Source organism: Equus asinus, chromosome 29, assembly GCF_041296235.1.
Source record: "Equus asinus isolate D_3611 breed Donkey chromosome 29, EquAss-T2T_v2, whole genome shotgun sequence".
Lineage (NCBI taxonomy): Eukaryota > Metazoa > Chordata > Mammalia > Perissodactyla > Equidae > Equus > Equus asinus.
In genome coordinates, this window is record NC_091818.1 from 31,015,132 (window position 1) to 31,027,807 (window position 12,676).

The 12,676-nt window shown below is 38.2% G+C and overlaps 1 protein-coding gene across 1 annotated transcript in view; it reads left to right on the forward strand.

The window, feature by feature from the left end:
• CUBN (cubilin) overlaps window positions 1-12,676 on the forward strand; it is a 256,171-nt gene that overhangs the window by 177,514 nt on the left and 65,981 nt on the right. Inside the window, exons 46-52 of the mRNA XM_044762035.2 lie at window positions 245-454; window positions 1,105-1,245; window positions 1,952-2,133; window positions 7,709-7,880; window positions 8,958-9,164; window positions 10,209-10,358; window positions 12,188-12,309. Coding sequence (XP_044617970.2) covers window positions 245-454; window positions 1,105-1,245; window positions 1,952-2,133; window positions 7,709-7,880; window positions 8,958-9,164; window positions 10,209-10,358; window positions 12,188-12,309 — 1,184 coding nt within the window. The remainder of the gene's footprint in view (window positions 1-244; window positions 455-1,104; window positions 1,246-1,951; window positions 2,134-7,708; window positions 7,881-8,957; window positions 9,165-10,208; window positions 10,359-12,187; window positions 12,310-12,676) is intronic.

Below are 12,676 nucleotides of genomic sequence, written 5' to 3' on the forward strand. Positions count from 1 at the left end.
AGAATATGCCGTTCAACAGTCTTTCAGTCTTCCATTTGCCATTGTTGGACTGGACTTGTACTATCATTTGTCTTTATATCAATAGTAGATTTCAAATAATCGGGGAAGCATTAACTAAACATTTTCAGAATTTTTAAAACTTCAACTCATTTTCACTTGGCACCCAAGAGTTTTTAAACGTGCTGGTTAAATTTAAAAAAAAAAAAAAAAACCCTGTTAATAGAATATTGTTCTTTTTTTGCAGCCCAGTGTGGCGGAACAGTGACAGGGCAAAGTGGTGTTGTTGAAAGCATCGGATACCCAACCCTTCTGTATAGAGACAATTTATTCTGTGAGTGGCATCTCGAAGGTCCCTCAGGACACTATCTCACCATCCATTTTGAAGACTTTAACCTCCAGAATTCCTCTGGCTGTGAAAATGACTTTGTGGAGATCTGGGAAAACCATACCTCTGGTCAGTGAAATATCTCTGCTGTCTTTTGTGGGTGTTTGTTTTCATGTGTGCTCATTCAGTCGCTGAAGTTTCCTTACTCCCAAGAAAAGCAAAACTATGTCTACTCCTTGCAGAGAAGTGCAGATTCATCAGCTCTGGGCAGTGCCAGCTTTTCTCTCCCTGCATTCCTACCCATAAACCATGGTTTCCAAAGCCCTGGGTGTCCTTAGATAGATTCTCCTGGAGACATTGAGAGAGCACTGTGTTGAGAAGGCACCCTCTTCCTGCTGAGACTCCCAGGGCCATGTGCAGCTATTTGAGGGACATCCTGTAGGGAAGAAAGGGAAAGGGTAGTGTCTCCTGGAAATAATATGAGAGGGACACTTGACTCTGTTGCCTGGAACCATTTCTTTAAGCAAATGAGCCAAACTTCCTCATTGTGCCGAGACACGCTTGCCCTCATCGGTTGCCGTTTTTGTTACACTTCATCTATTTGAATATGTTGATTTTTATTTGTGTCTGTCCTACTTCTCTTGACAAAAGTGACCATGTCTTCATGGGCAGGGTCTTGTCTTTCATTATTTTCTTCATATTTGCAGAACATCTCAAGTAGAGGTTAAATGAAATCAATCACTTGGTCATATACGTACTTGATTATTTCACTCTCACAGGAAATTTATTGGGCAGATACTGTGGAAACACCATTCCTGACAGTGTAGACACTTCCAGCAATGTGGCTTTGGTCAGGTTTGTCACAGATGGCTCTCTTACTGCCTCAGGATTCAGATTACGATTTGAATCCAGCAGGGAAGGTAAGTTCATTAATTCATTAAAAAATGTATGTTATTGGGCATCTATACCAGATAGACATATGCTAGCCACTAGTGTTACAGTAGTTGGGAAAAAACAAAACAAACCGTGACCCCTATCTTCTTGGACCTTACAGTTTGGTGGAGAGGCAGAATTTGATCAAATAGTTACTAATAAATGAAAAATCACAACTGTGATCAACGCTACAAAGGAAAGGAACTGGCACTATGAGAGATGTAAGGAGATGAGAGTTGTACTGTGTTACTTGTCTTATAAAGCCGGTCCATTAGTCCTACAGTTGCTCAGAATTTGCATTCCAAATTCCTTGACAAACAGGTGAAATAAAGATCTTGTGTAAAAATATTGAATAATTACTTTAGCCTTCTGATTTTCCTGACTCTTAAGATTACCACATTTATTGGTCTCTCATATTTCCTGGGCCATGATTATAAAATGCTGCCAGTAAACTATCATCCATGGAAAAAAAGATTAAATATTAGATATTAGACATAGGAAGTGAATACAAGTGTTCTCTATAAGTCCTCACATACATATCATGGTAAATAAGAACAATGATTTTGTCTATAAGTAAGAGTGGTGATTTTGTCTAATGTGATAATAAAAAAAATACTTTAATTTCAAGAACATTCCTTATAGAAGGGGTCATTTTGATTGGATTGGAAGTTTTCTTTTTTTTTTCCCCTTCAGAGTGTGGTGGGGATCTACAGGGCCCTATCGGAACATTTACGTCTCCCAACTACCCCAATCCCAATGAGCATGGCCGGGTCTGCGAGTGGAGAATCACCGGGCAGGAAGGAAGGCAGATCACCTTAACTCTTAACAACCTGAGGCTGGACGCTCATCCATCCTGCAACACTGAGCGTCTGACAGTAAGTGTCCCGTGCAGGCAAGGATGTTTTATTCCATTGTTTAAGGAGTTTATTGACCCATAAATCATAGTCAGAGAACTAGGTCAGGAATATTCCCATCTGTGCAACTGTATCTCAGACAAATTCTAAGTATTTCAGATAGAACAAAATCACAATAAGCTGCCATAATATTTGTAAAAACTGTTTTAAGAGACTATTTGTTGTCACATCATACAGTGGGGTCATAGGTAGGATAAATTTTAAGGGCAAAGGATCGTTATACATGCCAAGACTGGGGAAACAGAGAAAAGCTAAGTCTATGGGTAGCACATAGCTTAATGGAACCAGACACAGAACAAGCCACCTCCAAAAGTTTTAAGCAGGTGAGTGGTCCTGCACCATTCCTGCTCTTTGCCAGAGGTACTGAGTGACTCCTCTGTAGGATGCAGCTGCCTGCCTTCCATGTTGCCAAGCTCAAATGCTTTGAGATACACCCTCAGCATTCTTAGCTTCCCTGAGCAAAATAAAGCAAATGAGATCCAAGAGTGTGAAAGAAGATCGTTAACTGTGAAATGACAGATATATATACATATATACTTTATCAACTGTAGATGAATATTAGTCTATTTCCCTACCCAACTTGCCCTTTCTTCAGTCTTTGTTATCTCAGTAAATAACAATTCCAAACTTCTGGTTGCTCAAGTCAAAAACTTGATGTCTGTTTTGGAGTTCTTTCTCTCAAACTTTATATTGCATCCATAAGCAAGCCCCATTGGTGGTATCTTTACAACTATTCGTCATATCCACTATTGATGCCATCACCACTCACTCATAGCCAGTGTGATGGGTTTGAATGTCAATCAGATCATGTTGCTGTCATCTCTAATGGCCTCTCATCTCACTGAGAGGAAGATCCCAAATCTTTGCTATGGCCCAGCTGGCCCTACGCTATCTGCTACCCTTTCCTTCTACCTGTACTTATCTCAAACTCCCCTCCTCTTTTGCTCACTAGGATCCAGTCTCACTGGCTTCCTTTCATCCCTTGAATATGCTAAGATGCTCCCACTTCTCACCAGCTGACATTTCACCTATTTGTTTGTTTGTCTGGTTATCGTCTTCTCCCCCACTAGAAGGTGTGCTCCATTAGGACATGCATTTAGTTTCATTCAGTGCTGAATCCTCAGTGCCTGGCATGTAATTGAGACAGTAATTGCTGAATGAATGAATAGCAGAAGTACTATCATTATCCTTTGTTAAAACAAGCCACTTTTGCTTTCAATTTGTTTCCTGTTGGGTAGTGACTTTCAAAACTATGAAACATCACTTTGTATTGTCCTAAACTGATGTCATTCAAGCTTCAAATTTTGCTCTGAAGTTCTGATATGTGAAGGACTGAAATGTTGTCTTTTATCAGATATTGAAAATTATGGAACCCAGTGCATTTTCTTTTATTTGAAAGTTAGGAAATTTTGGACTAAGCTTCCTTATTTAAAGGAACTTTATTTTTATTATTTAATGAATACACAAAGACAAAGATGAAGTAGAAAAAAAATTAACCACTGTCTCTATACTGTATTTTGATGCTCTTTCTTATCTTTTCTTTGCAATGAATAATATTATGTAGTTGTAATCATGTGTCATAAATTCATTTGTATACTAATTTTAATCTATTTTCCTGATTATAAATACAATGGATGCTTATTGAACAATTTTTGGAGAGTTCAGAAAATAAAAAATATAAAAATACTTGGAATTTTATATGCCCGTTGTTAAAATTTTGATGTGTATGCTGATAGTATTTTTTCCTTTGAGATCATATTGAAATACAATGATTATTAGGAGTCTTACCAGCAGAAGATTCACATGCCCTACAGGAAAGATAATATGAAAAGTCATAGTTTCAGAACTCAAATAATAAGATAAAATTTATAGCAACAACCACAAATTCTGAATCACATCTTGTCATTTCCCATCTCTGAATCATAGATGCCAAAGGCATCCACTTTCAACTTTTTAATCTACTGCTTGTTGTATTTATGTCATTATTTCAAAATAATATTCCCGTTCTGCTACTTGGTTATTTTTTGGTCTTAGACATTATCTGTCTACATCCAACTATGGAAGATGAGGACTTAGCTCTCTTCACAAACCACCTCCACCACCACCGAAAATGCACACAAGGGTGTGCATGGTTCACATACACCCCCAACTTCCTCCCAAAATACTTATGTCACAGATTTTGCTTAAATTGTTATCCAATGTTTACATTACTATGATTTCGTAGATGTCATTCCCAATTAAGCCAAATAGTGTACTATGGTAGCATTTGCTTTTGCTTTTCCAAGTAATAATAATAATTGCGTCCTTTTGCATTTTCTTGGTTTCCTATGCATCCATCACTAGTTCTCCCCCACACTTTCCGCTCCAGATGTGCGTCTCCACCTGATACAAGAAAGCACAGCTATCAGTGCTGTTCATTTTCCTTAGCAATAGCCTTCCTTGAGCCTTTGTCCATCAGCTACGAGCCTGATGCCAGCTGTCATACCAGGATTTCATTCCACCATCAAATTTGCAAGTCCCTCCACTCCTCTCCTGGGTTGATACCTGGCTTTATGACATGTGCGTTTCCCTCTCTTTGTTGATTTCCTCCTTTCGGTGAAGCATATGCTCTTATACCTCCCTAAGGAGGTGGGCATGGGTGCAAGTCTTTTGAGAATGTGTATACCTGGAATTATCCTTATTTTACTCTCATTCTTTGAATATATTATATATTAGAATGTCATATATATATTCAATATGTTAATCTACATATAAAAATATATTAATCATAATTTTCAAGTTTTATGTTTGTTCTTTTGGGGTCTTTCTCCTTCAAGTTCCTGTTTCCTATTGATGTATATTGGTCTCTGCCTTTTATGTTAGACGTTTCCCTAAATGTCTGATGACCCCTGGCCGTTGATTCATATTTAAGAATCAAGTACTAATAGGCTGATTGGAAGCCCTGTGTGCACAACTGGGGCTGTCACCTGTGGGCTTCATGGGAGGTGAAAGAGGAGGGACTTGATCATTTAATTAGGAAAAACTATAAATATCCTATCTACAGGTCTTTTCTCCTGGGGAGGTTAAAACTCCAGCAAAGAAACACTTTCAGAATTAATTTCTTCTTTGAATCTTTAATATGAAGTCCACATTCCTTTTCTTTCAAATCTATTTTTATAAGTTAGATATTTGTTTTGTTTCTTCTTCTCTCTGCTCTAAACAAGGGGATGTGGCTTCTCCTTTGCCCACTCTTTATTTACTTGAGAACTTGTCAAAAAAAAAAATGGAGAAAGAAAGAAAGAAAGTCAGGAGAGAGGGAGGGAGGGAGGGAAGGAAGAGCGAGGGAGAGAGGGAGCAAGACTTCATAAGATCTACAGGTTGAGCGAGGCCGGCTTTAAGCGCACTGCTTCTAGACCAACACCTTATCCAGCTGGCCTGAGCAGACAAGTCCTTGAAACCCAGCTGTCTATCTGACTCTCTGTCCAAATGGAGAAGAGAAATAGCTACACCATCCAGTGTGCACTACAATGAGACGTGTGCTCAATTTTCTTCCTGCTTATAGAAAATTTTAGAGCTTGTCCTGAGTCTCATATGCCTACTTCCTACCCCATGGTTTTCTGGGAGTGTAGTTTCCGAGTACAAACAGGAGTGGAGGAGGAAAGTGGGAACAGCACTCTGGTTCTTGCCTCTAAAAGCAGGAGTTCAGGTGCCTACCCGGTGGCATAGTGGTTGAGTTCGCATGCTCCTCTTCGGTAGCCCAGGGTTTGCAAGTTTGGATCCCAGGCACAGACCTACACACTGCTCATCAAGCCGTGCTGTGGTGGCGTCCCACATAGAAAAAAGAGGAAGATTAACACAGATGTTAGCTCAGGGACAATCTTCCTCACCAAAAAAAAAAGCAGGAGTTCATGTGATAAATGGACGCCTGCACAATTTTTAGTCGTTGTGATTCTAAGCTCAGGGCAGACACTGGGGCAAGGATAAAGGCCATTGATCATGGTTTCCAACATGTTCCATTAGTCTGTAATTGCTAATAATCACTTTTCATTCTGGCAACGTGTTGCCTATTCCTGTTTTCAGTATTATTGAAATATTTGTCATCTTCTGTTTCTTTATACTCTTACTTCGTGGTTTGGAATCAGAGGGATGATTTGAATCCCAATTCTATTATTACTAGCTCTTTGAAATTCAGCAAATTGTATAATCTGTCTGAATTCTCCTGTCAATCTGAGAAACGGATAACATTATGTGTCTGAGAGGGTGTTCTGTTAATTGGATAAGGTAATCCAAGTGGGTTATTAGCAGCGTCTGGCGTTTTGTCTGCACTCAGTAAAAGACAAGAAATGCTACGTCTGGTCCTGTGAGCCAGAAGACGCTTTAAACCAGGAGCACCCCCAGAGCTCAATTTAACAATCAATTATAGTAAATAAAAATGCTTACATCTTTTGTTATGGGGTGCATTCTCTTTCTCTGTCAGCTCTTAGTGTCACACTCTGAATCATTATTTCTAATTGTGAGCCATTCAAATCCTTTTTAAAAACAGGAATATCAATCACTCAATCAGTTGTTATTCACTTACTTCTGGGTCTTTCTTGAACTGTGGAAACCAGCCATGCTAAAACCTTCCCTTGGTTTTGTACAGAAGTGAAATAATACTTTGCCAATTATTATGACTATGTGCATAACCAGAGTTATCGTTTAATATTTTGGAGTCAACAGCACTCTAATCCAGTCTTTAAATTTCAAATTAGTATAAAAATTGAAGCTTAAAATCCATAAGTAATTAGGAAAGAACTATTATAGTGATTTTGAGATTGATATTTATAATTACTTTTCAAGGCGTTTTAAAATATTTGAGGGGCCGGCCCCATGGCCGAGTGGTTAAGTTCACACGCTCCGCTTCGGCGGCCCAGAATTTCACCAGTTCGAATCCTGGGTGTGGACATGGCACCACTCATCAAGCCATGCTGAGGTGGCATCCCACATGCCACAACTAGAAGGACCCACAACTAAAAGTACACAACTATGTACCAGGGGGCTTTGGGGAGAAAAAGGAAAAATAAAATTTAAAAAAATCTTAAAAAAATTAAAACAAAAAATAAATAAAATAAAATATTTGGGTCATTACATACTACAAATCATCAGAGACTAACATTTAAGCCTTCATTCTAAATATCAAAGGTCCTGATGCATTGTTAAGAAAAATTGCCCATCAGTGAACTCTGTGAACTAGGACGTAAGCAGGCTGGCAGTTCTGCTTGACATTTAGGGCACAGTTTCCAGTTGCAAAAAGTACAGCAGTTTTTCATTTGTCCCCACGTGGCAGGAGGACATGACTGCAATACTTTCATTTTAGTGAAATGACCCTGAGGCCACAAAATATGCTCCAGATAACATAGTGGCTTATGGCACTGGGCTAGGAGCCCATATTGTTAAGTAATTCATTGTAGCATAGGGTTTCCTTAGAAGGAAGTGTGTCTGGACTGGGAATATAACCTTCTAGGAAATATCCGGTAAGATGGACTGCGTGTCTAAAGGTTAAACTGTTTTCCAACAGGTGTTCAATGGCATTAGAAGTAACTCACCTCAGCTAGAGAAACTGTGTAGCAGCGTGAACGTCAGCAACGAGATCAAATCTTCAGGAAATACTATGAAAGTCATTTATTTCACTGATGGATCCAGGCCATATGGAGGCTTCTCTGCTTCCTACACATCCAGTGAAGATGCAGGTAATATAGGATGTTATAAATACACCTATTTCAGTCGTATGCATTGCAAATGCCCCACAGCTACTGCCAACAGCAGCAGAGCCATCTATTTTCCCTTTAGTGGTCACAGTTATACCTGGGGTCTCTACATAAGACAAGCATACATAACCAGTTAGAAAACCCATGCCAGACCAAAAAAAAAAAAAAAACCTCTGGTTTTGGAGAGAAAACTGCCAATGCGAATTAAAAACTTTTCAAAATACTTTTAGAAGTATTTAGAAAAGCTGCTAGCTCAATTCCATGCTATGTCACCATTACAGTTGGTTGCCAGTTCCGCAGTCCTTGGTTAATTATTTTGTGTTGAAAGACATCATCTACCTCTTAGAAGGTGACTTACTCCCAGAGAGTAACTAATTTAATTGAAGACAGACAGATTTTACTGTTTCTTAGTCATCCATCCATATATATATATTGCCATTGTAAATGAATGAGGGGTTCACATTTGATGTAGAGTATTTAAAAATTAAGCAAGATATCTCCTTTCTATTCTAAATCTGTCCTACTTTCTGGATTGGTGTTATTATCTAAGAGTTTTAAAATTTAGGAAGAGTGGAACTGAATATTTAAAAAAACATTTATTTCATTGATACAAGGAGCATTCGTTCCCTATTAAAAGGGGCAAATTCATTGGTGCTCCAATGTTATATTATCTGTTTGATTCAAATAAATTCTTAGGTGAGGTGGAGAAATGCTAACCAGGAGCCATTGGGACCACCCTTATATTTAGATATTCCTCTAAATTAAATATTAGCGAACAATAGGCCTAAATTAGGAGACTGATGCACAGCCAAACCCCACCCTAATCTACAGGGAAATAAAGGAGCTGCTTATTTTTGCTCATCTTTCTTTCTAAACCCACGGAAACTTCTTCCATTGTTTGCATGCATGTGCCAGCCCTTCACCCACAACCTTGACTTCGCCTCAAAAAACAAGTCAAAGTAATAAAAATGTTACTGTTGCTATTTTTGTTATTATTTGTATCTTCTATGATGGTGTGAATCTTGCTGCTACTTTCTCTGTTGCTTTTTGTTTTCTTAGTGTGTGGCGGGTCTCTTGCAAATTCTCCTGAAGGAAACTTTACTTCTCCTGGCTATAATGGAGTCAGTAATTACTTGAGAAACCTAAACTGTGAATGGACTGTCAGCAATCCAAATCAGGGAAATTCATCCATCTTCATTCGTTTTGAGGATTTTTACCTAGAAAGTCACCAAGACTGTCAGTTTGATGTCCTAGAGTTCCGAGTGGGTGAGTTCAATCAAGGAGCACGTTCTCCCATTTATCTACAGTACCCTCTTATGCTTGAAGACCACCAACATTGGAAAGGAGTCAAATGGCTATAATACATGTACATAATATCCAAAAGAATGTTGTCAGACAAAGTGGTAATTCTGTGTATGCCCAGCTGAGGAAAACAATGCCCTATGAACAGTGAGTGGGATGGACCGGTGTTTACGGCTAGATCCTATAATTCAATTGATGTGAGATTTACCCAGGAGAGATTCTGGTTTGTCTTTCTGTTAGTGAGTTCACGTGGTCCCTTCAACTTTCATCTACTGTTCAAGGCTCCTTTCCTCAGACACTAGAACATAAAGTGGTCAGAATGTGTTGGTGGTTTCCAGGACTCACAAAAGAGGCTGTGGAATTCTACTTAGGACTTAGAAGTCCAAAGAAGTTTTGCGATGTACCAGATGGAGAAGCACATGGAAGCTGTTTGGGGAATTATGCCCAAAGCAGTCAAGTTTGTCTTTGTTTTCATGGTAGAAATGGATTGAGCTGCACTTGGTAAACCATAATTTTCTTGAGAGTTTTTAAAAATCTGCATTCATGGGAGATGAATCCATTTTAGCTTTTTCCTGTAGTCAAGGCACAGGTTAGCCATCAAATTGCTCCTATCGTTACATTGATGCTCCTTAGTGGAGGAAAGTAACATCTGTGTTGTCCAAGTTTCACTGAGTTCCATGTTATCACAAAATTTTATGCTAAAATAATTATGAAAACACAAATTGGGACAAAACAGCACATACAATAGAGAATGAGGCTCATATGAAAAAAGCATGTTTTTGTTTGTTTTTTACCCTTTTGGAGGTAAATATTTTGTACACATATATTTCTTTTGCAGTGGACAAAGATAGAAAGGAAATCTATGAAATGTCTGCTACTAAAGGAAAATTTAGACAAATGTCAATGAATATCTTAAAATGTTTTTTATTATTCATTCCTTCTGAATTCATCAACTGTATTTCTCAAAAGTTATACAAACAATGGCGCTTGGCATGTTGTTTTGTTCAGGTAATGCTGATGGGCCTCTGATGTGGAGGCTTTGTGGTCCTTCAAGTCCTGCAATGCCATTGGTTATACCTTATCCTCAGGTATGGATACACTTTGTCACCAATGAACGTGTAGAGCATGTTGGCTTCCATGCAGAGTACTCCTTTACAGGTAAGACTTACGATTAAGCTCTCAAACTCTGGCAATAAAATAATAGATAATAATTTTTTCCATAAAGATCTCACATATATTTGGCAGGCCTATTTCTAGGTAGCTATTGGTTTTGGTAGCTAACGTCAATGAGATGTTCTAAATTACCTGTTCTAATTGCTGTTTTCTAATTGCTGTTGCTGATACCCAGAAATTTTAAGATTCTTATACATTCATCTGTAGCCCAGAGATCTCGCTATAGTCTTATTAGTTTTAGTAGTTTGTCTAGATTATCTTTGGTTTTTCTATGTAAACAATCATATCTTATGCAAATGGTAGTACTTTTCTTCTGTTGACCCCAAAGCTTTATTTCTTTTTCTTGTCTATTTCACTGGCTAAGGCCACAGTCATAATGTTGGATGGAAGGGATGATAGCATCTTGTTTTTGACCTGAATGTGAATGTTTATGACATTTCATTGTTAAATATATTGGTTGCTCTCAGATTTTCAAGAAATACTCTTTATCACATTAAATAATGTCCCTTCAATTCTTAGTGTACATTTTTTTTTTTTTTTTTTTTTACTGCGAATGAGTATAATGGTGTACCGGGTGTTATCAAATGACTTTTCTGCATATTGAGGTGATCCTGTTTTTTCCTCCTTTAATATGTTAATGTGATAAATTATATTGAAAGACTTTTCTCTTGTTAAACCATCCCTTCATTTCCAGGATAAACTGTACTGGGTCATGAAGTGTGTTTTGAACACATTACTGGATATTATTTGCTAATGTTTTGTGTTGAATTTGCATCTGTAACATTTGGTTTGTGCCTGAAAATTTAGCCCAAGAAAGGGCACTATCCTTGCTGCTTCTCCAGGCCATTGAAGTTTTTCCAGTCCTTTTTCACTAACAGGACAGTCCTTCTAGATTCCCAACTTTATATAAAAGACTCAGCTCCAGCTCTTCCTTTTGTGGGGGTCCAAAGCCATGTGTTCTCTTTCGGCCTGGTTATCAAAACCTCTGGGGTCCACATCTTGGTTCTATATCCTCTCTGGCTGTCACACTTTCTCTTTGAGATTTCTCATTGGAATTTGAATACACTTATTGTTTATAGATTTTAGAGACTCCTTTCTTTCCATTAAGTTTGGCTATAACTCAAAATATGTTTTGGTTATAGTTTTATCTAACATTTCTTTGAGTTATAATCAAATGGTTGATTGGGGGAAGGAGCGAGATTGGTTATCAGCTCAATCCACCATCTCGCTGTTTGTTTTTTCTTTATCAAATTGAAAGAAAAGAGTCAGGCATCAGGAGCAGCATTACTCGTGTGGAGCCTCAGATCATACTGTGCTTTAGAAATAGATCCGTTTTTCAACTTCCTGTGCTAATGTCTACTTTGATAGCTGACTCCAGACACACGTGCTTATTATCAAATGACAAAGTCTTTAATTATGGTGCTGATCATATTCTTCAAGCTTATATTTATTTTCATTGGCCTAGTTTTTTCAAGAAAGGCAATATTATTTACTTTGTCCCTAGTGCATTTACTGTCAAACACACATCTAATTATTCCCCATTTATGGTACAGATTATCTTCCTTCTCCTTTGTACTAAACTTGAGCCTGTTTTCACTATGTGATTCTGTGTAATTAACATTGTATGGGATTCTGTTTATTTCCGATCTTCCCCCCAGTTTTACTGTGCTTTTGTCCAATTTCATCTATTTATTCATTTATTGGATTTTTTTTTTAAATCATAAAGAATGATAGCTGTAAGTACTACTTGCTTTGGCTTTGCAGGGTTGTTTTTTCCTTTTCTCTTATTTAGAGGGTTACAAATCTGATTTCAGACTGTGGTGGAATACAGACAGGTGAGAGTGGAGTAATCACAAGCCCCAACTATCCAGCCTCTTATGACAGCTTGACCCACTGTTCTTGGTTATTGGAAGCCCCACAAGGCCACACCATCACTGTGAGTTCTGATGACTGGGTACAGTACTTTGGAGACTATAAAACTACAATATTGTGTCTGTGTTGAACAGAGTATTTTTAATGAGCAAGTGCTTAGAATAGGCTTTGATCCTGCAATCAGATCATTTTCTCCCTAAAATTCTCTCATGAGAGTACATACATTGGCATCTGCAAGTTTACAGTGAATGAAGAATGAAGTCTCTTTGTCAAGCATAGGAGGAGGTATATCTAGAAGACAATTCTTCATCCAACAGAGAGGGGTGTTCATGTTCTTGCTATGAGTTGCCATCCAAGCCCAGGGGACTGCGGAGGTCCCCCTAATGGCTCCAGTTTCTAGAGAAACATTCTCTCTCAAAACTTCCAAGAGA